We start from the raw sequence: 26,619 nt of genomic DNA on the forward strand, positions 1-26,619 counted from the left end.
GCATAGGCTACACTTACGTGAGCAAAAAAATGAATAATTCCAGTGATCTGGAGCAGGTTAAGAATAAAGAAAGAAAAGAAAAGAATAATCACTCAATCATATTGCACTCGCTTTTGTTTTTTTACAACTCAAAAAAGTACCACTGGTTAATGATGGATGATATTTATTACAGATACAATGAAACTTGTGATGGTAAGATTCTTATGATTCAATATAACGTCTTATCTGTAATTCCACAAAAGAAGTCTTGATGTTAAAATTGCGCGATGGTCAGACTCCAGGGTTGATGAGGATTATGATGTATCTTCCAGGTCCTCGTTGGTTACAGAAACAGTTCTCCAGAAAGTTAGAGTAAAAGAAAAGAAAATCCTTTCCTCCACAAAAGAAGTCTTGATGTAAAAACTGCGCGGTGGTCAGCTCCTGGGTTGATGAGGATTATGATGTATCTTCCAGGTCTTCGTTGGTTACAGAAACACGTGTCAATAATGATACGATCGGCTTAGAAAGGTACAAAAGGTAAAAAGAAATCCGTCCTTCTTTCTACATGGCGTCCGCACGAATAACGTTTCCCATCGACCGACCAATCAAAGGCATAGTTCATCAACAGGTCATGGCAACCCGAAGAAACAATCCATGGCGACTCACACAACTTATGATGAAAAAGAACAAACACAGACAATGGCGGAACACTACGTCAATAAACCGAACGACGTCATGGAAACAATGACGCGTAAATAAAACACAGGCGCAGGAAATATCGTGTATCGCGACAGTCATGTTTACTCTAAAAATGTGCTCAGAATTACAGAAAATAGGTTTAAGTAGGCCTAAGTACTACGTTTGCACGCTACGCGGAGACGAGCGTGACCCGTGTGTGATTAGTCGAGACTATCTGAAATATAGTCGCGGTGACGGTTGTTTGTTGGTGTTAATCTGTTACTTTGATGCCGACAGCTTGACTTAATGTTGTTATATCGCTTCACGCGACTTGTTAACTTCGTACTTGTCCGTCTTCTGCGCAAACAGTTTATAGCGGCTTCTTTGCAAAGATTTATGAGCATCTGAGATGGTACCCGACAAAAATAACCTGTAAATCCACGCCTATCAAAGATATTTTTTTCTTCAAAAGCTATTTGCAAAATTAACAATCTATATGTCCATAACACATACTTGGATTAAAGTCAACTCGACTTAACAGCAAAGAGCAATTTCTATCTTCCGTTTTGGCGACGACGACAAATTGCTCCATTTTACAGTGGGAACGGCTCGCAAAGGTCCCGCCCCGACTGTGTGAGAGGAAAAAAAGAAGGTCACTTGTCGTCGTGCTCAGTTGTCGTGCGTCTTCCCCGCAACGTCACTACTGTGGTATTTTCGCCTTACGCGACTTGTTTTCCTCTGACGCCGAACGACAACACACCTGTCTCGGTTCCGTCGTCGTTGTCGGTCCCGTCTTCCCCGCAACGTCTATAGTATTCGTTATTCGTTCGTCGAGCGCGCTGGACCAACGCAATGCATTCGTTGTTAATTATTCGCTTTGTGCGTTCGGATTTTTTAAGCATGCACACAAAAATGTGCGCGGAGCTCGACGCATGAATGTACACGCCCGAAGGACGCCAGAAACGCGCTAGACCAACGCCAGACACACGCGGAGGACACGCTGTGTATTCGTTGTCAACTCGCTAGCTTATACAGTGGAACCCCCCTCTTACGATCTAAAATAAATCTGAGAAAATAAGGTCTTAAAAAGGAGGGGGGTCTTTAAACGGGGGTTGCACAGTACCAAACCGCGACAAAAGTTGGGCGCACAGCGACGCACTGATCTTATTGAGTCACTTTAGAAAAAGTGACTCTATGTAATCGGTCAGTGTTAGTCTGTCCGGCCGGCCGTCCGGCCGGCCGGCCGTAGACACCACCTTAACGTTGGACTTTTCTCGGAAACTATCAAAGCGATCGGGCTCATATTTTGTTTAGTCGTGACCTCCAATGACCTCTACACTTTAACGATGGTTTCGTTGACCTTTGACCTTTTTCAAGGTCACAGGTCAGCGTCAAAGGAAAAATTAGACATTTTATATCTTTTCTCGGAAACTATCAAAGCGATCGGGCTCATATTTTGTTTAGTCGTGACCTCCAATGACCTCTACACTTTAACGATGGTTTCGTTGACCTTTGACCTTTTTCAAGGTCACAGGTCAGCGTCAAAGGAAAAATTAGACATTTTATATCTTTGACAAAGTTCATCGGATGTGATTGAAACTTTGTAGGATTATTCTTTACATCAAAGTATTTACATCTGTAGCCTTTTACGAACGTTATCAGAAAAACAAGGGAGATAACTAGCCTTTTCTGTTCGGCAACACACAACTTAACGTTGGGCTTTTCTCGGAAACTATAAAAGTGACCGGGCTCAAATTTTATGTGAACGTGACTCATTGTGTTGTGAATAGCAATTTCTTCCTGTCCATCTGATGCCTCATATAATATTCAGAACTGCGAAAGTGACTCGATCGAGCGTTTGCTCTTCTTGTTTTACATTTTTAATTCATGTTCAATGCGCAGGCCGTGCGTCGCGTATGTGTGACCAAACCGCGACAAAAGTTGGGCGCACAATATATGACGGCTTACTAGCGCCAAAACTATAAATGAGTAATTAACACGTGAAAGTTACTAATTTTCTCGAGAAAATTACAATGATGACGTCAAAATTACTAATTTTCACGTGTTAATTACTATTTTTCACGTGTTAATTACTATTTTTTAAGTGTTGATGACTAATTTTCAATTTTGGCTCGCCTCCTGACGGCTTACTAGCGCCAAAACTAAAAATGAGTAATTTTCACGTGTTAATTACTAATTTTAATGTGCCTCGTGACTGTGGAGGTTCAAGGCGCATGCGCGACTGTTACACCGGCCAGAGCGAAACATCCTTCAATTCGATACTTTTCTGGTCCATAGTTCTTTAATTCGATGCAAATTAACAATAAGAGATGAGCGAATGTGTAGATAACCGTGACATACAGATGTCTGTCCGATAACTTATTGAATAACGAATTCTATCGAAAGATATTTGTGAAAGTGTGTGAGTCTAGACCGAACAGAGCCGTCTGCTAGCGGTCGGACCTTTAGCACACGTCCGGCCAGATGCCATTTTTCCTCTCTCGATTCGAACATTTTTGGATCGATTGTCCTTCACTAATACACTACAAAGCAGATGTATGAGTGTAGTAGTGGAAACAAATATGAGGTACAGCTGTCTGCCCGACAACTTGTCGAATAAGGAATTATATTGAAAGATATATGTGAAAGTGTGAGACCACAGCCGATCAAAAGTCCGTCTGCTAAAAACAGGCACTAGTCCGAGGGTTCACTAGTCCGAGGGTTCACTAGTCCGAGGGTCCACTAGTCCGAGGGTTCACTAGTCCGAGGGTTCACTAGTCCGAGGGTTCACTAGTCCGAGGGTCCACTAGTCCGAGGGTTCACTAGTCCGAGGGTTCACTATAGACGCTTGAACAAAGGATATTCAATTTCATTTGTTTTTATGTTGTGTGTGTATGTGGGTGTGCGTGTGCATGCGTGCGTGTGTTTTTTACTGCTGTGGGAACCAAATCGAAGAATATTCTCTGAGTTGTTTTCATTCAAAAAGATAATGTGGTGTTTTATATTTTGACTGAAGGCAGGTTTCATGGTATTAGGCCATTTTGATAGTCTCAGATTTGCTTAGTTTTTTAAATCCATATCTGTGAGAATCTGCTGTATTTGTTGTATTAACATGCAAACTAGTTGTTGTTTAAATACTTTTTTGAAAATAAAAGTTGAAATTTTTGATAATGTGTTTATTTATGTGCGTGTGAATGGTGGTGATCGTCAAAATACGGACGGATGAATTTACTTTTGCCACAGCATCACTAAACAAAGAATTAAATTCCAACACACACATGCACAAGTATCAATGCTGTGGTGGTTGAGAGTGCCAGAACACATTGAAATGATTGTTTTTCAACAACAATCGATATCCATAACACAAATTCTAACTTATACTAGCTCCGCAAAAAAAAAATGTATGGGGATTCGGATCTGTCCGTCGGCATAGCGATATCAAGAGCATCGAAACTAATTGTGATTTCACAGGACAAAAACACAAGTTTACCTAATTTTGTATACTGTAAATACAAGTTTGTGCACCCTTGAAGTGAGTTATAATGTTGCCGAGGTCAATTTGCCCTTGATCGACGCACGGTGACCCGAGTTTCAAAGTTGCGATCCAATCCGTCTAAACAATGTAGCGATCGCCACATTTTTCTTTTCATTCAAAAACTAACCGTTTGGGGAGGAAGTGACGTCACGTTGTTTTACGTTGACGCTCGCGCTCGACAGAAAAAGACCGCAACAGTTTTTCAGTTAAGAAAATCGCAAAGTAATTACATTTTCTGAGGTTTTCTAGTGTCCGTCTAGTAACAATCGCTACTCTAGCGATCGCCACTGAGTGTTGAAGTCACATTTAACTCCATTTTCGACTGTTTTAAGAAACTATTTTGACGCTCAATCGTCACGTTTCAGTGTCGAAACACGTACTGTGCATTTGCAATCAGCCGGTGTGTCCAAACTGAAATGCGAGTGATGCCTCGATTTGTGGCGATCGCTCACGTGGTTGACGGACAGAAATACCTTCTTAGGGGGTAGGGGAACAGTTACTCCTCCATACAATAATGGTGTTCACAAATGATTGCAAACTTGTCTCTTTATAAACTGTTCAGACATGTCTTCTCTTCAATAATTTTCACAGTTTTGCTCGGTTTGTTAATCAGGAGCACCCTGCAGTAAATGTTTCATCTGTGACAATGCTCGAAATGTTGACGTAATTCCAATGCCCATATCCTTCTCTTGTTACCTCATCTAGCCAAAACCATTGAAGATAGAAATACATTTATTGAACAAACTAGATGCACAACACCAGTCTTAACACGTTTTGTTCTTACATGTATATGAAAATATTGATGGCCATGGAATGGTTTGAAAGAAAAGACGGTTTTTTCCTTCAAAACGGTCTAGGTCTGCCGGAAGTCGTATTTTTTCAAACCATTCATTTGAGGATCAATATTTTGATATACATACAAGAACAAAACTTGTTAAGGATGATGTGTTGCATATATTTTGTTCAATAAATGTCTTTCTATCTTCAACGGTTTTGGCTATATGAGCTATATGCATGCATAGGATGACCGTATTGCTTTTTTTGCGTTTTTAGGGTATGCCGCTTTGCGCCTGGTTTTTAGATATAAATAAGGACCAGGACTATAAAAAAAAATTGCTGTTTTTAGTTGTAACAAACTCACTTTGTTGGAAAAACATGTCCTTTGAATTGTGTGCCAACATTTATTTTGTAGAATTTGAGTGTGTAAATAGTAAATTGCTGAACACAATACTGTGAAACCTGCCTGAAGAAATCTCAGACTATTTCCCCCAAGAAACGTAGTTATTTATATTTTGACTGAAGAAAGGATATTAAATTTATCAGGATACCGCCCCGACTGGACAATTACGTGATCGAAATGCCTACAGTTTTTAGTCATATTATATAGCACCTCGTGTTTCCTTTTGCCCGTGAGGGTCAATTAATTATCCCACCGACCTGAATTATGGAGAGGATCGAGCCTGGGTTGTACTACAGCCTCACACATAATTTCATTGAAATCGGTTTTCAAACATCGGATATCTATTTGCGGACAGACAGACACACACACACACACACACACACACACACACACACACACACACACACACACACACACACATACTCACACACACACACACACACACACACACACACACACACACACACAGACACAGTGAAACCTATATACCGCCTTTTAAGGGGCGGTATAATAACTGGAAAATCAAGCGTCTATAGTAAACCCTCGGACTAGTGAACCCTCGGACTAGTGAACCCTCGGACTAGTGAACCCTCGGACTAGTGAACCCTCGGACTAGTGAACCCTCGGACTAGTGGGACGTTCCCAAAAAGAGCTTCGATTCGAAAGTTTTCGGGGTCGATTATATTTTTCTAAGATACCCAAAACAATGTTAAGGAAAGCGCTATTGCAGAAAACTGTGACATGCACCTTCACGTCGGATAACTTGCTCGATAAGGCCTTCTATTAAAAAATATTTCAGAAATAGTGTGAGAGTGATGTTTGCCGGACGTTGTAGCCTCTCAGTGCGGACTCTTAAAGTCCGACTACTGTGACCGAAAACGAGGCAAAATAGTAACCCTAGGTTTTGGCACTAGTAAGCTGTCATAGCACAACGACGCACTGATCTTATTTTCCATTTTTGATTAATTTTCAATGCGCGGGCCACGTGTCGTGTATGTGTGACTCCCGCATTTGTTTGGTTATGTCTACTGATACCAGGTATGATGTGAAGTACGTGCTTAGTTCGCTTGATGAATATTCAACAGAAATACAATTATTTCCATGTTCAACGGGGACTACGTTACACGGGAAACGAAAAGGGAACAACACAGTTGCAAACACTGATGAGAAGAAAATAAAGACAGAACACATTCGTGAAACAAAACGGTAATTTGAACAAGAAAAACTATGGATTTCAAATGTTAGAAGTTCATCCTCTTGTATTCAAGTATTTAGTAAGAGATGCACAGTCACCTGAAATAAAGCTTATATTTTGATTTGATTTTTTTAAAAGTCCTTGTGCTGGTACTCCCATAGATTTTGCCAGATTTCGGCTAATTTGCGTTTTGGTCGACATAGACCCCATCAGCGTTAGTAACCGGACAGCGCGCCAAAGTCAACGTGACTCTCGGATAAGCGTGCGCTTCGGGGGTAACGAAACATGCAGCACTTTTTAATGACGTGACGTGACGTGACGTGACGTGACGTGATGTCAGACGAGCGCCCGCGCACGTAAAGGGAAATAGAACTTGACATCCAGTCACACCTTAACGCTGGTTAACGCTGTTGTTGCGGCTAGTCCATTGTTCAATACAGTCCAGGTGACAAAGGTATGTCCACATTTTGTCTGGGTACCCTCTGCGGATGGTCCGATAAAAAATGGTTTCCTTTTTTTTGACTCACATGCGAAGCAAAAGTGAGTCTATGTACTCACCCGAGTCGTCCGTCCGTCCGTCCGGCCGGCCGGCCGGCCGGCCGGCCGTCCGGAAAACTTTAACGTTGGATATTTCTTGGACACTATTCAGTCTATCAGTACCAAATTTGGCAAGATGGTGTATGATGACAAGGCCCCAAAAAACATACATAGCATCTTGACCTTGCTTCAAGGTCAAGGTCGCAGGGGCCATAAATGTTGTCTAAAAAACAGCTATTTTTCACATTTTTCCCATTTTCTCTGAAGTTTTTGAGATTGAATACCTCACCTATATATGATATATAGGGCAAAGTAAGCCCCATCTTTTGATACCAGTTTGGTTTAACTTGCTTCAAGGTCAAGGTCACAGGAGCTCTTCAAAGTTGGATTGTATACATATTTTGAAGTGACCTTGACCCTGAACTATGGAAGATAACTGTTTCAAACTTAAAAATTATGTGGGGCACATGTTATGCTTTCATCATGAGACACATTTGGTCACATATGATCAAGGTCAAGGTCACTTTGACCCTTATGAAATGTGACCAAAAGAAGGTAGTGAACCACTAAAAGTGACCATATCTCATGGTAGAAAGAGCCAATAAGCACCATTGTACTTCCTATGTCTTGAATTAACAGCTTTGTGTTGCATGACCTTGGATGACCTTGAACTTGGGTCAAGGTCACATGTATTTTGGTAGGAAAAATGTGTAAAGCAGTTCTTAGTGTATGATGTCATTGCTAGGTTTAGGTCAAGCATGTGAGTCGTATGGGCTTTGCCCTTCTTGTTTTTTTTAGAAACATAGACAAACTACACATAGTGTGTGTTTTTTCTTTTTTCTTTTGTATCGCAAACAAGTGTGTCAATGACGATTTTATTTCAATGAAGCAACGCACCAACAATATCCGGTAAGCCCAAACGACGACGACTACAAAATTCAGTTTTCAAAAAAAGTGTTTTCTGTGTGTTATGGCTGCAAACCAGCTCAAATCACCTGCAAGTTTACTGCTGAAACAGAGGTCACTCATCCATTGTTGAGTAACTATTTGGTTTCTACGACAAAAACAAAACAACAAAAGGAAGTTTGATAACTCAAAAAAATTTTACACAGTGATTCTGAACTTGTTGTGCTTAGCTTATATCAAAAGGCTCTTCGTATATCGGTGAAGTCCCCAGAAACCGTCAGTTTACCTCTCGTTGAAAGAGTGTGTATGTTCTTGTGCTTTTTTGTTTGTTTTGTACCAAATAATCAGCTTTGTGCACATTTGTTGATAACATCAGGAATGTTATGCTGCGAAAGACGACACCAGCTCCAATCTTCAACTACCGTAAACGTCAGCGACAAGCGGTATATGCTGATCCAGAGTCGCAGCCGACAAACACAGGGAATCGAAGTACATGTGTTTGTCTTTTCCGTTCACATTATTCTCTCTCTCTCTCTCTCTCTCTCTCTCTCTCTCTCTCTCTCTCTCTCTCTCTCTCTCTCTCTCTCTCTCTCTCTCTCTCTCTCTCCAGGGGTGTCGTTTGGGTCGGCCCTTCGGCCAATCGCCGATTATTTTTTTCTTTGGCCGAAACTTTCATGTCCCTATCGGCCAAATGTCCGAAGAGTATTCGCCTAAATCGGCCAAAGTTTGTCCAGTTTTTGACTCACATGCGAAGCAAAAGTGAGTCTATGTACTCACCCGAGTCGTCCGTCCGTCCGCCCCGTCCGTCCGGACGTCCGTCCGGAAAACTTTAACGTTGGATATTTCTTGGACACTATTCAGTCTATCAGTACCAAATTTGGCAAGATGGTGTATGATGACAAGGCCCCAAAAAACATACATAGCATCTTGACCTTGCTTCAAGGTCAAGGTCGCAGGGGCCATAAATGTTGTCTAAAAAAACTGCTATTTTTCAAATTTTTCCCATTTTCTCTGAAGTTTTTGAGATTCAATACCTCACCTATATATGATATATAGGGCAAAGTAAGCCCCATCTTTTGATACCAGTTTGGTTTACCTTGCTTCAAGGTCAAGGTCACAGGAGCTCTTCAAAGTTGGATTGTATACATATTTTGAAATGACCTTGACCCTGAACTATGGAAGATAACTGTTTCAAACTTAAAAATTATGTGGGGCACATGTTATGCTTTCATCATGAGACACATTTGGTCACATATGATCAAGGTCAAGGTCACTTTGACCCTTATGAAATGTGACCAAAAGAAGGTAGTGAACCACTAAAAGTGACCATATCTCATGGTAGAAAGAGCCAATAAGCACCATTGTACTTCCTATGTCTTGAATTAACAGCTTTGTGTTGCATGACCTTGGATGACCTTGAAAAATGTGTAAAGCAGTTCTTAGTGTATGATGTCATTGCTAGGTTTAGTTATTTGACCTTGACCCAGAAGGTCAAGGTCATGTAAAGGTCAAGGTCAAGCATGTGAGTCGTATGGGCTTTGCCCTTCTTGTTTTGTATTGGTCAGGCTTTGATTGCTAAAACTGCTGCCGATGTACTTAGTCAACTGACTGACGTTTATTTCCTTCGCGAATACCAAAAACGATACATCAATGTTTTGAACGGAAGCCAGTGCCAAAACATATAGATGCCAGAGTGGTTTCCCTTGGACAAGGGAAACCACACTCTCAGCGTTTGCGTTCGCCGGTTCGCGATAGTTTATCAATCAGTCAATGCTTTCGATTTGGATTTGAACATCATGTCGCAACCAAAAAAGAAATAACTAAATTGGCCAAGGTTTGCTACCCTTCGCCAAGGTAAATGATTCCGGACAAAATGACAGGAACACCGCGAATGTGGACAGTGTCAGTGTGAGTGGTAGTAGTGTTGTCGAGTTGATTGAAGCAGACGACATAGCAGTCGATAGTCACCGCGAATCGAAATCTGCTGAGCCAGAGAATGAAAAGCGTCCTCCAAATCGTGGTTTCCAAACAAAATGGCTCACCCTACACGGTTTTTGACTCACATGCGAAGCAAAAGTGAGTCTATGTACTCACCCGAGTCGTCCGTCCGTCCGTCCCGCCGTCCGTCCGTCCGGAAAACTTTAACGTTGGATATTTCTTGGACACTATTAAGTCTATCAACACCTGATGTGGCCTGATGGTGTATGGTTACAAGATCTCAAAAAACATGTGCGGCAACTTGACCTCACTTCAAGTTCAAGGTCACAGGGGCCGTAATTGTTGTCTTAAAAACGACCATTTTTCACATTTTCGCATTTTTTTCTGAAGTTATCGAGAATGGCAACCTTAGCTATGTATGCTATACAGGGCAATGTAAGCCCTATCTTTGGACACCAGTTTGGTTGACCTTGCGTCAATGTCGCAAGGGTCCTTTAAAGTTGGATTGTATACATAGTTTGAAGTGACCTTGACCTTGAACTATGGAAGGTAACTCTTCCAAATCTACATATGTGTGAGGGAAATACATTATACTTACAAAAGTGAGTCTATATACTCACCGACATCGTCCGCCTGTCCTTCCGGGCGTCCGGGCGTCCGTCCCCCCCGTCCGTCTGTGAAACCTTTAACATTGTATATTTCTTGGACACTATTAAGTCTATCAACACCAATTGTGGCCTGATGGTGTATGGTTACAAGATCTTCAGAAACATGTTTGGCAACTTGACCTCACTTCAAGGTCAAGGTCACAGGGGCCATAATTGTTGTCTTAAAAACGATTGTTTTTCACATTTTCACAGTTTTTTTCTGAAGTTATTGAGAATGGCAACCTTAGCTATGTATGCTATACAGGGCAAAGTAAGCCCTATCTTTGGACACCAGTTTGGTTGACCTTGCTTCAAGGTCAAGGTCGCAAGGGTCCTTCAAAGTTGAAATGTATATATTTTGAAGTGACCTTGACCTTGAACTATTGAAAATAACTCTTCCAAAACTACATATGTGTGAGGGAAATACATTATATTTTCATACTAACTCACATTAGGTTACATATCTTCAAGTTCCAGGTCAGTTTGAGTTAAACTGATATTTGTCATTTCTGAAAGAAAGATCAAGTTCTGTTCAGCATGTGAGTCGTGTGGGCTTTGCCCTTCTTGTTTATTGGTGTTTTACCAGTCATGTTTCCCAAGGCTTGTCCAGATTAGCACAAGATTGGAAGAGTTTTACTTTCAAGAAATTAAAGTTAAAGGTTTGAAAAAGTTTCAGAGAACTGGTGTCTGATGTAGTTAAATCAGCAAAGCTGATTGTTTCAGTTGCAGTAAGCAACATATAATCCAGGGGCGGATTAGGGGGGTTGTTACGGGGGTTCCGGACCCCCTCCCCCCCAACAAAAAAACCAAAAAAACCCAAAAAATTCTGTCTGTAAAGCCGGGGGAAGAGGTAATTGTTTAATTGTCACAGTATGCGACATGTCTTCCTTCTAACCATACTACACTGCCGAACTAAAGTTAAGGGCCGGCCTCTGATTTGCGCAGCTTTCCGTTGTTATTTTTTATGCCAACACTGCATGACGAAAAAATGGCCAACTTGGGTTTTCCAGAAGCCTGTCTCACTGCTGCACGTACCTGACCTTGTTTTGCACGCATTGCAGTTCAGCAACACCGTTTTTAGGGGCAGTGAAAAGGTTGTCAAAACACGATAATTTCCTATAAAATTTGCTCGACTTTAGCTGAAGAAGCAGTATTGCAGTCTGTGTTTGGCATGGTGCACGAGCAAACCATGGCTATACTGAAAACTCCTCAACGAAAGTTGCACAGGAATGGGTATTTAGGGGCGCGCACCAGAGCTCTGAGTATAGCATGCCTCCAAGAACGAAACTGACAACATTGTATCGAGGACGGGCGCTGGGATGGCTGCAGGACGGCGTGTCTGGCAGAGAAGTTTCCAGACGGCTAGGAGTGAGCCACTCTGTTATTCAGCGGCTCCACCAACGCTTCCAGACTACCGGAAGTGCTGTTGAGCGACCTCGGTCTGGGCGCCCAAGATGTACAGATCGAAGAGACGATCGCTACCTCCAGCTCTTGGCTCTACGTAACCGAACCAATACCCGCAGGACGTTGATAGGCAACTTCAGGGCCGCTACCAACCTCACCATCAGTCGCATGACTGTGACCCGTCGTCTGCGTGAGGTGCGCCTGCACTCAAGGAGAACTGTCGTCCGTCCGCCCCTCACACCACGTCATCGCCGGGCCAGAATGGCGTTCTGCCGCAACCATCGGCGTTGGAACAGACAGCAGTGGGGCAGGGTACTCTTTACAGACAATTCCCGGTTCACTCTCTCTTCCTGTGATGCCCGCATACGCGCTTGGAGACGTCCGGGTGAACGTTTCATCGATGCCTGTGTCCAGGAACATGACAGGTATGGAGGTGGTTCAGTTATGGTGTGGGCTGGCTTCCATCTGCACGGGAGGACCCCCCTGTACCGTATTAGAGGCAATCTTACCGGCGTGCGGTACAGGGATGAAATCGTGAGGCCTCAAATCATCCCTACACTGCAAGCCATGGGTGCCGGCGCTATGCTCCAAGACGATAACGCGACCCCTCATCGCGCTAGGGTGGTCCAAGATGTTCTGCAGCGTCAGCAGATTGTGAGGATGAACTGGCCAGCCCGATCCCCCGACTTGGCGCCCATAGAACACCTCTGGGACATCATTGGACGCCGGGTGAGGGACAATCACCCCCCACCTGCTGATGTGGACCAGCTCTTCCGATTCCTGCAGCAGGAGTGGACGGCAATCCCTCAACAGATGCTCCAGAACCATGTAAACTCAATGCGCTCACGGATCGGTGAATGCCTTGCAACCCGGGGCGGCCACACCCGTTACTGAACTTGAACAAACTGACAGAACTTTCTTGCCACTTTTCGAAAGGGGGGTGGGGTACTTCCGACGGTTGCTGCGCAAATGAAATTTCTTTGTTGGTGATTTTGTTTACATGACTCGAACGGTTACATGTCGTATTAAAACATTTCAAGGGTTGAAGGTGTTGCTTTGATTTGTTGTGTTATGAGAGATGATTCTTCTTCTGGCCCTTAACTTTAGTTCGGCAGTGTATATGATGTCGGGAGCAGATATCAGCATAGACCTATATTAGACCAGTGAAGATAAATTGCCATTATTTAAATTTCAATACTAACGTTAAAAGAAATAATGAGTGGCTCCTGACACCAGTTGATCATGTTTAAAATCAAGGATAAGCCACAAATTGTTTATAAAATAGCTAAAATTCTTCTGCTTCAGGGGGGCTTTGCCCGCCAGACCCCCAACGGGACCCTGGACCCCAGGTTGTACCCTCCCCCCTCTGGCTTAACTGTTCCGCCCCTGTAATCTGTGTTCCTAAGATAATGATTGTATGTATTGGTGTTCCCCTCTTGAGTCTTGTGCTTCAATGTTGCGGTGACTTTGTATGAGCCAAAATAATGGCCGAAAATTGTTCAAGATGTCCTAAAGCTTTCTGACAGTTTCGGCCAAATGTCCCAACATGAAAATGTCTAGCAACACCCCTGGACTCTCTCTCTCTCTCTCTCTCTCTCTCTCTCTCTCTCTCTCTCTCTCTCTCTCTCTCTCTCTCTCTCTCTCTCTCTCTCTCTTTCTCTCTCTCATATCATATCAAACCGAGTGTCTACCAGACGGAAAAGTCACACAAAAAAGAACAAGTCGCGTAAGGCGAAAATACAATATTTAGTCAAGTAGCTGTCGAACTCACAGAATGAAACTGAACGCAATGCAACGCAGCAAGACCGTATACTCGTAGCATCGTCAGTCCACAGCTCATGGCAAAGGCAGTGAAATTGACAAGAAGAGCGGGGTAGTAGTTGCGCTGAGAAGGATAGCACGCTTTTCTGTACCTCTCTTTGTTTTAACTTTCTGAGCGTGTTTTCAATCCAAACATATCATATCTATATGTTTTTGGAATCAGGAACCGACAAGGAATAAGATGAAAGTGTTTTTAAATTGATTTCGAAAATTTAATTTTGATAATAATTTTTATATATTTAATTTTCAGAGCTTGTTTTTCATCCAAATATAACATATTTATATGTTTTTGGAATCAGCAAATGATGGAGAATAAGATGAACGTAAATTTGGATAGTTTTATAAAAAAAATTTTTTTTTACAATTTTCAGATTTTTAATGACCAAAGTCATTAATTAAATTTTAAGCCACCAAGCTGAAATGCAATACCGAAGTCCGGGCTTCGTCGAACATTACTTGACCAAAATTTCAACCAATTTGGTTAAAAAATGAGGGCGTGACAGTGCCGCCTCAACTTTCACGAAAAGCCGGATATGACGTCATCAAAGACATTTATCAAAAAAATGAAAAAAACGTATGGGGATATCATACCCAGGAACTCTCATGTCAAATTTCATAAAGATCGGTCCAGTAGTTTGGTCTGAATCGCTCTACACGCACGCACGCACACACACACACACACATACACCACGACCCTCGTCTCGATTCCCCCCTCTATGTTAAAACATTTAGTCATAACTTGACTAAATGTAAAAAGAAACAAGTCGCGTAAGGCGAAAATACATTTAGTCAAGCTGTCGTACTCACAGAATGACACTGTGAACGTACTGCATTTTTTTCACCAAGACCGTATACTCGTAGCATCGTCAGTCCACCGCTCGTGGCAAAGGCAGTGAAATTGACTAGCCAGAATAGCGCGGTAGTGGTTACGCTAAGCAGGATAGCATGCTTTTTTGTATCTCTGTTCATTTCTGAGCTTGTTTTTAATTCAAATATATCATATCTATATGTTTTTGGAATCAGGAACCGACAAGGAATCAGATGAAATTGTTTTTAAATCGATTTCGGAAATTTATTTTTAATCAAAATTTTCATATTTTTAATTTTCAGAGCTTGTTTTTAATCCGAATATAACATACATATATGTTTTTGGAATCAGAAAATGATGAAGAATCAGATGAAATTGTTTTTGGATCGTTTTATAAAATAATAATTTTAATTACAATTTTCAGATTTTTAATGACCAAACTCATTAATTAATTTCTAAGCCTTCATGCTGAAATGCAATACCAAAGACCGGCCTTTTGTCGAAGATTACTTGGCCAAAGTTTCAATCAATTTCATTGAAAAATGTTGGTGTGACGACAGTGCCGCCTCAACTTTTACAAAAAGCCGGATATGACGTCAACAAAGACATTTATCGAAAAATTGAAAAAAACTTTTGGGGATATCATTCTCAGAAACTCTCATGTAAAGTTTCATGAAGATCGGTCCAGCAGTTTTCTCTGAACCGCTCTACACACAGACACACAGATACACCACGACCCTCGTCTCGATTCCCCCTCTATGTAAAAACATTTAGTCAAAACTTGACTAAATGTAAACAAGTCGCGTAAGGCGAAAATACAACATTTAGTCAAGCTGTCGAGCTCACAGAATGAAACTAAACGCACTGCATTTTTCACCAAGACCTCGTAGCATCGTCAGTCCACCGCTCGTGGCAATGGCAGTGAAACCGACAAGCCAGGAAAGCGCGGTAGTAGTTGCGCTGAGAAAGATAGCACGCTTTTCTGTATCTCTATTCTTTTTACGTTTAGTCAAGTTTTGACTAAATGTTTTAACATAGAGGGGGAATCGAGACGAGAGTCATGGTGTATGTGTGTGTGTGTGTGTGTGTGTGTGTGTGTCTGTCTGTCTGTCTGTCTGTCTGTGCGTGTGTGTGTGTGTAGAGCGATTCAGAGTAAACTACTGGACCGATCTTTATGAAATTTTACATGAGAGTTCCTGGGTATGATATCCCCAGACGTTTTTTTTATTTTTTGGATAAATGTCTTTGATGACGTCATATCCGGCTTTTTGTAAAAGTTGAGGCGGCACTGTCACACCCTCATTTTTCAATCAAATTGATTGAAATTTTGGCCAAGCAATCTTTGACGAAGGTCAGACTTCGGTATTGCATTTCAGCTTGGAGGTTTAAAAATTGATTAATGACTTTGGTCATTAAAAATTTCAAAATTGTAATTAAAATCATTTTTTTATAAAATGATCCAAAATTACGTTCATCTTATTCTTCATCATTTTCTGATTCCAAAAACATATAAATATGTTATATTCGGATTAAAAACAAGCTCTGAAAATTAAAAATATAAACATGATTAAACTTAAATTTGCGAAATCGATTTAAAAACAATTTCATCTTATTCTTTGTCGGTTCCTGATTCCAAAAACATATAGATATGATATGTTTGGATTAAAAACACGCTCAGAAAGTTAAAACGTAGAGAGGTACAGAAAAGCGTGCTATGCAGCACAGCGCAATCACTACCGCGCTAAAGAGGCTCGTTAATTTAACTGCCTTTTGCACGAGCGGCGGACTACGGTCATTGTGAAAAAATGCAGTGCATTTGGTTTCATTCTGTAAGTTCCACAGCTTGACTAAATGTAGTAATTTCGCCTTACGCGACTTAATAACTTTCTGAGCTTGTTTGTAATCCAAACATATCATATCTATACTCATAGAAAAAAGTTATGGACCACTTACGCAAACAAACACAGCTTCCAAACCACCCAACAAAATTGAATCAAATTTGTAACATGTTTAATTCATTATCTCTGCGATCCTTTTCCAAAATATGGTGACATTTCATTCACGCATTACGTGTCAACAAGCTCTGAAACAACATGGGGGTCGAAAACAAAATTTGCAAGTTCCGAACAGTTCAGTAATGGGTATGTCAAAACTTGACTAAATGTAAAAAAGGACAGTCATTCCTCGTTTTCCTCGTACATATCAAACCGAGTATGAGGGACTGACCTAAATCATTCACTGAACCAAACGAACACTGACAGACCCTTCAAGTTGCAATACAGCTTGGGGACAAGCAAAGGCACAAGACACCAGTTTGAAGAAATAAAAATCACCAGTGTCTTTACCCCCCATTTATGTGAAATCAGTGGAGACAAGGCAGATGAGACACAGTTCACACAATTAACATACAAGCAAAAAATTAACAAAAGAGTCAATGCATAGTGTTGCTGCAGTAGGCCACCGAAGTGACAATTATTTTATTAAATTCTGTAATTATTTTACCTTACCTATGTTTTTCAAGAATAGATAGTTAATTGCCCAACCTGTTAATTAATTTAGTTGGGGATTCTCATGGAATCCAACAATTGAATTTCATTATAAAATCTAGAGAGTCCATAAAGCTTTTGGGGCTGTTCCGCCATAACGTTGACAATTGAATCGTTAGTTTGATATTATTTAGATATATGTTTATGCCAGATGCCACAGTCGCCGGCTGCTCAGCCCAAAAACCGCTCAGGGCGAAAGGGAAGTAGTCTGGGACCTGGTGCAACTGTGGACTATAGCCTAAGTTTCGGTTCCAGACCAATCAATAATGGTACTGCACCGAAGCTCAAACGGTGGTGCCAGCACACCCTGGCAGCATGGAGAGTAGAAATTGTCAGAATCAAAAGTGAATAGGAGCCAATAAGGGCATGTAATGTAATAAACCATGGACAGAATTATGGCATGGACAACCCATCGTTAGAGGCTAACTCATTCCAGTGACAGGAACTAAAAGTACAAGCAAATTCACGAATATATTCAGCAAGGTGACAACAATAATAGCTTACAATATAATGAATGACACCATGACAAGTCCCCCGAAATCGGCGTATGCTGCCTGAATGGCGGGGTAAAAAACGGTCATACACGTAAAAATCCACTTGTGCTAAAAACATGGGTGAACGTGGGAGTCTAAGCCCATGAACGAAGAAGAAGAAGAAGAAGACACCATGACAAGGATAAGAATCTAAATTTCCATTGCAATATGTAACAAAGGGGATAACTGGTAAACATAGGGATGGGTGGGAGGGAAAAGATGAAGAATAAGTCAAAATTAGAGACAGAGCAAAAATGGTGTTGTCTGTAGGTAGACAAAGAAGAAAGTGACCGAACGCGGTCAAGGGGAAAGCATCCACGCTAAGCTGGCTGGAACAATCTCTGGCATTACCCAGCGATTGGTCCATGTGCTACTCATTAATATTCATGAGGTTACAGCGGAGGAATTCCGATTTCCCATAAATGTCCTTGTTACCCACAAGACTTTTTATGTGAAATCAGTGGAGACAAGGCAGATGAGACACAGTTCACACAATTAACATACAAGCAAAAAATTAACAAAAGAGTCAATGCATAGTGTTGCTGCAGTAGGCCACCGAAGTGACAATTATTTTATTAAATTCTGTAATTATTTTACCTTACCTATGTTTTTCAAGAATAGATAGTTAATTGCCCAACCTGTTAATTAATTTAGTTGGGGATTCTCATGGAATCCAACAATTGAATTTCATTATAAAATCTAGAGAGTCCATAAAGCTTTTGGGGCTGTTCCGCCATAACGCTGACAATTGCCAGGCAATTGGCTGCGCAGCGCCAAAAGTAGGAAGTAAGAGAAATAGTGGCCTATGCAACAACACTGATTAGGGGGAAAATCCAACGGATGGAGACACAGACGTGTAATCATATGAGTAGATTTGAGCAGTGTTCTGGTAGCGGCCCTCCTCCTCGTGGTTGATAAAGACTATGTTGTTGTTGTGGATACCGAGACAGGAGAACAACCTGCACAAATTCAAACAGAGAGATTCCCGGCAGTAAAATGGACACATAAATTTACGGGAGTCATGATACTGTCTGCCTTTGCCAAGGAGCTGAAAAAAGACAAGAAATTATTGGAGGAGAGCTGAAAAAGTCTCTGCAGGAGGTTAATCCAAACAGACATGCATGACAGGGCAGTAACCATAATAACATGGGACAGGTTACAGAGCACACTCTGCCCTTCCTAGCTGTTGCACCACTGAGAGACACACCGAACAATGCAATTAACATAATAACACTAAGGAGTGGTTACAGAGTACACTCTGCCCTTCCTAGCATAACTGAACTCTTGACAAGGCGGGGTTGGAACTAGAGTGCGGACGAACGCCATGAGGACCGTATGTATGTTTTGAAGGCATCCGATTTCCATCTTCCGAGCTGACGGATCTGGGCATCGGACAAGCCGCGCTCGGCTGCTGCAGTTGCTGCACCTATACGAAAGCTATGACTATGGTAATGAGAGGGGTCAACCTGACAAAAGACCAAAGCTCGTTTGAGCACTGTTTCGAATTCCTCACGTAGGACTGGTCTGCCAGAAGCGCATGCAAAAAGAGGGCTGTTACCTGGACAGCACAATTGCAAGTAGGCTGAGAGAAGTGCAACTGGGCAATGACAAGCCGAAGAACCTGGTTGGATTGTGAGAGTGAATGCGCGACCACAAGAGTGCTTGAATGAAAGAAACTTTAACGTGATTTTACCATTGGAGAGGGCGACTTTTTGGGAAGAGATGAGGTGAGGGTTGGGATCCTGGCGATTCCTGACTGTAATTTCACCCACTCGCAAAAAAGCATGGAAAGCTAAAGAGAACATGGCTGAATAAAGAGCTTTATCGAAGGGGGACACCACAATATGGGTAAGTGAATCCAACAGCTGAATAAGGAGTTTTTTTGAAAGTGGCAATCGAGAATCGTGGGCTGGGGTGCGCTTATGCCCTGCCTGCAATAGTTTTTGAATCATGAAGGAGGACGTTGGATCAGGGACGGCATACATCTTATGTATGTATCCAAGGGCAGACACATATGAGGAGATTGTAGCTGGCTTGTACGACTTATTCGTGAGAAAGGAAATGAACAGTGCAATGGTGCCTACTGGAATATGAGGTGCTTTTGCTAGGCAATGCTTGTCAGCAAACTCTACAAATAAGGTCCAGGCTCGACGGTATGACGTCTGAGTGGATGGGGCAAGTGACGATTTGAGGAGTAGGCTTAACGTGGAGGTTAGGGGTTCAAGCAGGGCAGCAGAGGTACCTGCACTGGGTTGGAGTGATCTGCCCAAGGAGCTAATCGCTTGAACTTGTCCACTTGCAGACGGGACAGCAGGTCTGCCAAGGTGTTGTCTTTGCCTGGAATGTGGACAGCCTGGAAGACAAGGTTTAGTTGCAAACATGTGAGCACAAGCCTCCTTAACAATGTCATGATAAGTCTATCCTTTGAGATCTGTTTGTTGAGAATATCCACCAAGGCCAGATTATCTGTATAAAAAGACAAACTCTCCCCACAGTTCCACTGCCAGCACGATGGGGTACAGCTCAAGCAGGGTGATTGACTGGGAGCGCCACAGGTTGTTCCATGTCCCAGACAACCACTTTGAGCCAAAGACTGCTCCATAACCTAGTGAACCAGATGCATCTGTGAACAGGTTAAGTGAATCCGAGGTCAGGAATCTGTCAGGAAGGAAAAGAGATTTGCCATTGAAATCTTTGAGAAACAATGTCCACATGAAGAGGTCAGCGCGGACTTCTTTCGTAATTCTGATAAAGTGATGGGGCTTGGACACACCCACAGTTAGCTCTGTCAGGCGTCGGAGGAAGGGTCTGCCTGGGCGGACTACTGCGCATGCAAAATTCAGTGTGCCCAGGATGGACTGCAGATTTTTCAGGGTTAGTTTGGGACGCTGAAGACACTGGTTAATGAGCTCCAAACACTTTGTTATTTTGTCAAGAGGAAGCCGTACTTCCATGAGAGTTGTGTCGAGTTCGTACCACAGGAAGGACATAACCTGACTAGGGGGGCATGTTTTTTCTTCAGCAATGGGCACACCCACGTCTTGACAAAAGTGAATGAAACGTTGTAAAGAAGCCTGACAGGGAGTTTTTTGTTTCTCAATGATAAGAAAGTCATCAATTAAGTGCACCATATGAGGAATGTTGAGATGGAAATTGGCTACCCAATGTAGGGCACAGCTTAGTTTCTCAAATATGTTGCATGAACTACTAAGTCCCATGGCAAGACAGCGGTCGAAATAAAACTGGTCGTTCCATCGCATACCCAACAGGTGGTACTGGGATGGTTTGACAGGAATTATCCTGAATGCTTCTGCTATGTCTATGTTATGTTTTTGCCAAAAAGGCCCCTGGGCCAACCAACTTGATAAGTTGAATGGCATCGTCTAGGGATTGGTACGCGACATGGGCTAGATGTTTAGGAATAGCATCGTTTACAGACGAACCGGGAGGAAAAGAAAAATGGTGAATCATTCGAAAGCTGCCAGGGTTTTTCTTTGGCACAACACCGAGGGGGGAAGTGAAAAGGTGTGGAATGGGAGGGTGCTGAAAAGGACCACAAACCCTACCCAGCAGGACCTCCTTATCAAGCTTTGCCTGGACAACATCAGGATGTTCCAGCGCGGAGGTAAGGTTTTTGCTGCTTCCCTCCCCAGACACGCTGTCACAGCCTATGTCAAAACCGAAGGAGAATCCGTGCAAGAGGTAGCCTCGCTTCCCTTCATCATACCCTTCTAACCACGCGTTGAGGGAGTCGGGCAGCACGGGGGTGGGGAGGGAGCTACTGGTTAAAGGACCTGGGGCGGAAGGAGAATTGGCTGTTCTGTGATCTTGGGGAAAAGTTGTTCTGTGGTCCGGAGAATCTAGGTTGGGCTGGGTTAGAGAAACGGGGCCGAAAGGATTGCTGGGGCTGTGATCCAAATTGAAAGTCCTGGGAGTGATTGCCTCTACCGCGATTGTTCAAAAATCGAGGCATGATTGAAAAAGGGTGGGTCACTGGTTTGGGGCAGCGGGTGATCGGGTGAAACGCTCTGCATCCAGCATTGAAACACCGATGTTGGTATGTACATCGCGTGCCTGCTTGGCAATCACCTGACCGGTGGAAGGCAAAGCATGCCCCGTTGGGGATGGGGACTTGTTGGGAACTATGGGGGAGGGAGTCAGGAAGCCCAAGGGAGGTGGACTGAGATGCCATCGTGGCATTCATAAACAGCTCCAAGTGGGTGGTACCCCAAATGGCTTCCCCCCGCTCAATCAAGCGACGAAACTGGGAGTCGTAATAGCGCCAGTCGCCCCGCTTCCCCGCCATCCGGACCACGACCTCCATGTCGTGGGCTAGCCCAGTAGCTAGCTTAGGCCGTCTGGAAACTGTCTGGCACGCAGTGGGGCGCCGACCAGAGTGTGCTGAAGAAGTTCTACGTGGGGAGGATCCGCCCGGTCCTCGAATATGGAATGGCTGCAAGTTCTACAGCTGCTAAATCCAACACAGACAAGCTGTCCAGAGTGCAGAACCAGGCCATGAGGATGATGACTGGGGCTATGAGAAGCACTCCTATCTCTGCCATGGAAACAATCACAGGCCTGCAGTCCATTGAAGACAGAAGAGACACCAAGGTACTGACGCAAGCCGCAAAATTTAAAAGACTCCAGGACCATCCGATGCACGAGCGCATGAATCAGCCAACAAAGGGGAGACTCAAAAGATCAAGCTTCGTACAACACAGCAGGATCCTTGAAAGGAGAGACCCCGAGCTGCTGGACCACATACCAAGGCCCATCCCATCAGTCATGTCGGTCCCCTCCTGGAAACGAGACCAGCTCCCAACTATCTGTCAAGAAGTACCAGGAGTTGCAGGCAGAGACTCTCAATCTGAGCCAGAGAGGAAGATGCTGACGCTGGAGCACATAAACACCAAGTACCCAAAAGAAAAATGGACTCATGTGTACACAGATGGGTCTGCAGCTGAAGCTACTCGAGACGGGGGAGGAGGGGTGTACATCAGATACAATGATGGAGAGGCACACATCACCTTAGCCACAGGAAAATACTCCACAAACTTTAAAGCAGAGACTGAAGCCATCAGAAAAGCAGCAGAAGAGATTAAAGCCAATCTGCCACGAACCAAATCAAAAGTGGTCATCTTCACAGACGCTCTCTCTGTTCTAAGTGCGCTGCACAACCCCCGTAAAAAAGACCTAAACGAGCTGGCAGCAGTCCTGGTGAGTCTCACAGCTGAGACAGAAGTGACGTTGCAGTGGGTACCAGCACATTGCGGGATCCATGGAAACGAACAAGCTGACAGGCTGGCAAACAAAGGAAGTCAGCTGGAACAAGAGGACAGACAGGTCTCCTATTCAGAGGAGAAGACTGTCATTAAAGCCCTATCCAAAAAAAAATGGAAGCAGCAACACCCAAACTTCAACCAGTCTGACTGCTATTACCAACTGAGCAAACGGGACCAGGTCATTCTGTTCAGGCTGAGAACAGGGCACAACCGACTAAATGCCCACATGTACAGCAAATTCAGAATTGGCGAGTCCGAGATGTGCTCCTGCAATGCAGACATCATGAATGCTGAGCACCTGCTGCAGAACTGCCGACTCCACGACGCTCCCAGGCAGGCATCGTGGCCGGAACCAGTACCACTGAGGGTCAAGCTCTTCGGCGGCCTGGAGGACCTACAGAGGACAGCTGCTTTCGTGCGGGTGATTGGCATCTCCATCTAGTGAACGACGAAGAAGAAGAAGAAGGCCGTCTGGCAGTGACGATGGCAGAGAAGCGGTTCCACGCAAGGGTCCACATAGTTAGGTCCATTTGGGGCTTCGTTTTAGGGCGCTTCTGTAGATAAAGGCCAGTTGGGGAAGTCGGGTCAAACGCGGGGTCTTCCAGTAGGTCATGTAGGTCAATAAATTGACCCTGCCAAATTTGGTCTTTGAGTTTTCCTGAAATAGTGGCAGTAACTGGGCTGGAAGATGAAATAAAGTGGGACTGACCGGGGGGTACGGTCGGGTAGGTACCTGTCATGTCGGCGACGGCGTCGTCGATCACGTTGATCACAGGGTCCTCGGAGAGCTCAGCGGCAGGTGCCTGGGCCGCCAATGCCTGGAGGACGGCCTGTGTGACGGCTTGGACCAGTGCCGGATCAGGAGCTGCTGCTTGGGGAGCAGCTGGTTCTTGCCCGGCTCCCAGAGGGACGTCATCGCCGGGTGGTGCTGGAGCCCTGATGGGTCCCCGGGTTGTTCTCATAAGTTTGGCCGTGGCCGAGGCAGCTCTGCGCTTAGGAGGCATGCTGCAAACCAGGAATACAAACGGGCAGCGGAACTAGTGTTCTGTTTGGAGGGTGTAAATATATTGGCCCTGAGACATGGCAGGGGAAGGAAGAATATGGATAAATCGTTGAAGGAGGCACATCCTCACTCACATTGTAGTGGCCCAGTCAGCCCAATTAGGCTGAAGGACAAGTGAGAGTTAAGGCGTAAGGCCAGTGCTTGGCTTCCACATAAAATGCACAGGGGCATAAGGCCAGTGCTTGGCTTCCACATAAAATGCACAGGGGCGTAAGGCCAGTGCTTGGCAATCAAAAGAAAGTGCATGGTGGCATAGAGCCAGTGCTTGGCAATCAACATAAAGTGCACGGTGGCATAGAGCCAGTGCTTGGCAATCACAGAAAAAGCAAGGTGGCATAGAGCCAGTGCTTGGCAATCAACATAAAGTGCACGTTGGCATAGAGCCAGTGCTTGGCAATCACAGAAAAAGCAAGGTGGCATGGAGCCAGTGCTTGGCAATCACAGAAAAAGCAAGGTGGCATGGAGCCAGTGCTTGGCAATCAAAAGAAAGTGCACGGTGGCATAGAGCCAGTGCTTGGCAATCAACATAAAATGCACGGTGACAAATAGCCAGTGCTTGACAATCAACATAAGTGCACGGTGGCAAATAGCCAGTGCTTGGCAATCAACATAAAGTGCATGGTGGCATAGCCAGTGCTAGGCAATAACATAAAGTGCAGGGTAGCATCGAGCCAGTGCTTGGCAATAACATAAAGTGCACGGTGGCATAGAGCTAGTGCTTGGCAATCAACATAAAGTGCACGGATTCGAAATAACAATTAAATTATAGATAGCCCGATGGAAAAACAACGAAAAGAAGCAACAGTACGCTCGGAGGGAGCCGATCATGACGTCATACCGGAAACAGCCGAACATGTTTGAATCAGTTTTAGGGCGCTGCATGGCAGAACTCACACCCGCGGGGGCTTATTAGCACAAGCCAACAAGGCACCGCGAACTGATTTATAAAACTGGTGCAAACCGTGGGGAGAAAGATGTATTCCATCAGAAAGGAATTTCGAACCAAGTTGCCAATTTGAAGTCGAGCGGTCAAACTTTCCGTTGTGGTTCCAAAAAGAAACCGAATGCAAGCCCCGCACGGACGATGCGAGATCGGTGTTAATAACGTCCACAGCATGATTATACATTTTTGAGTAACTGGCATGTTTTTCTTCCAGAGTGGCGTCCTTCATTCGTTTTATTACACACGAAGGGGCACGCTGTCGAGGTAAAAGCTTAGAAATGATGACGTGAGCCCCGGTTCGAGCTGCTATCACAGACGCAACTGCAAGAATCCGACCGGCTAACCCGTTCGGGTCAGTGTTGAAGGAAATATCGTTGTCGCCTATGATCAGGAATACCAAGTCGGGTTTCCGTGCCGAAAGGGCTGGAATGTCTTCTTTTTCTAAAGTGTCCAAAGTCTTTCCCCCGCGACACAAAAACTTGACTGAATCGACCTTTCCCGCAAGTTTGAAATCGGGGGACAACCGAGCGTCTGTTCGACAGTAAACCGCCGTCCGTAGCCGCCCACCAATAGAATGGCCAACGATCACGGCGTGCTTTCCTGGCATCACGGCAAAATAAGATCAACAACAAAGAAAAAATAGAATGAATCACAGTACCTTAATGCTCGCTGAAGCGAAGACACGGGATCAAGTAGTCTAGAAGAATAGAAGAGAAGATGCTTTGGACAAATGAAAAGAAAACTAAACGAAGTCTTCCATCACTGTGATTTTTCGTAATTTAAAATAACATACAGTGAAAGGTGTTTTTTGAAAGTATTGAGACTCATTGGGACTCTCACAAATTCCGGGAGAGAATTCCACAGGACGCTACCAGAATATAGGCTAAACTTGACTTGAGGAGATCTATCCTTGGAATTGGGACGTTAAACTTTCGGTTTGGTTTGACTTTAAAGTTTGCAACGAAAGTACGTGGTGCACGGCCGGAAAGTAAACTTGGCCAAACAATTATTGCAACAAATTTCAAACCCAAATTAAAGCATTAATTCCTGTGTCATTTTATTAAAACTGCATATGCCAGTTAAGGCCGTTCCCTTAACATTCAGGATCACTTTTTAGATTAAATATTTCTTTTACTTGGATCACGTGACCGCCGCTCAAGTAAGGGTACCCTCAAAATCGACCAGACAAAAACGGAAGAGCCGAATGAAAAATCGACAAAAAATCACAATAGGCAAAATTTTCCAACTTTGACAAACGAGAAGAAAGTCAAACCAATGATCTACCCTGAACAGATTGTTTTGTTTTGCTACCTTGCGTATTTCGCGTGCTATGCTATTCCTACTGATGCAGGTGTCAATCGCAAGAGCGGTCAAAAACAGGACTTTTTGCGTCATTTTTTAGGGGTATCATGACAAAAAAGGATGATTTTTAGCAATGACTTGGTGGATTGCTTTGAAACTTTCAGAATATTTTACCAACATACTGGAGATACTTCGAGCGAAATTATGGAGTGTTACAGGTGTTTGTTAAAATGTAATGCAATTTTTCAAAATAAGTTTTTAATCTCGTCATAGGATTGTTCACTTGAGTCCAAAAAAATGTATGACTTTGCATGTCTTTAGA

At 43.5% G+C, this 26,619-nt stretch overlaps 2 protein-coding genes across 3 annotated transcripts in view; one reads left to right on the forward strand and one right to left on the reverse strand.

Moving 5' to 3' along the window:
* Window positions 1–26,619, forward strand: part of LOC138975901 (uncharacterized) — a 213,095-nt gene that overhangs the window by 18,365 nt on the left and 168,111 nt on the right. Inside the window, exon 2 of the mRNA XM_070348671.1 lies at window positions 8,387–8,499. Within this exon, the coding sequence (XP_070204772.1) occupies window positions 8,394–8,499 (106 nt within the window). The 5' untranslated portion in view covers window positions 8,387–8,393. The remainder of the gene's footprint in view (window positions 1–8,386; window positions 8,500–26,619) is intronic.
* LOC138975897 (uncharacterized) lies at window positions 16,617–25,968 on the reverse strand. Of its 2 annotated transcripts, XM_070348667.1 has the most exons (3): window positions 23,723–25,968; window positions 19,950–20,060; window positions 16,617–18,666 (listed from the first exon to the last, which is right to left on the reverse strand). In XM_070348667.1, exons 1-3 carry the CDS (start codon window positions 23,991–23,993, stop codon window positions 18,629–18,631), a joined length of 420 nt encoding a protein of 139 aa, XP_070204768.1. In that variant the 5' UTR covers window positions 23,994–25,968; the 3' UTR covers window positions 16,617–18,628. The 2 variants fall into 2 exon arrangements, with proteins under 2 accessions (XP_070204768.1, XP_070204767.1); XM_070348666.1 differs by having other exon boundaries at window positions 16,617–20,060; window positions 23,723–25,966.

Source organism: Littorina saxatilis, linkage group LG9, assembly GCF_037325665.1.
Source record: "Littorina saxatilis isolate snail1 linkage group LG9, US_GU_Lsax_2.0, whole genome shotgun sequence".
Lineage (NCBI taxonomy): Eukaryota > Metazoa > Mollusca > Gastropoda > Littorinimorpha > Littorinidae > Littorina > Littorina saxatilis.

Excerpts from the sequence above, each read along its gene's own strand:
- LOC138975897 (XM_070348666.1), bottom strand. The coding sequence starts at position 23,993 with ATGCCTCCTAAGCGCAGAGCTGCCTCGGCCACGGCCAAACTTATGAGA. Across the intron at positions 20,061-23,722 it reads CGCCGTCGCCGACATGACAG|GCTGTCCACATTCCAGGCAA; the intron begins GTACCTACCCGA and ends CTTGTCTTCCAG.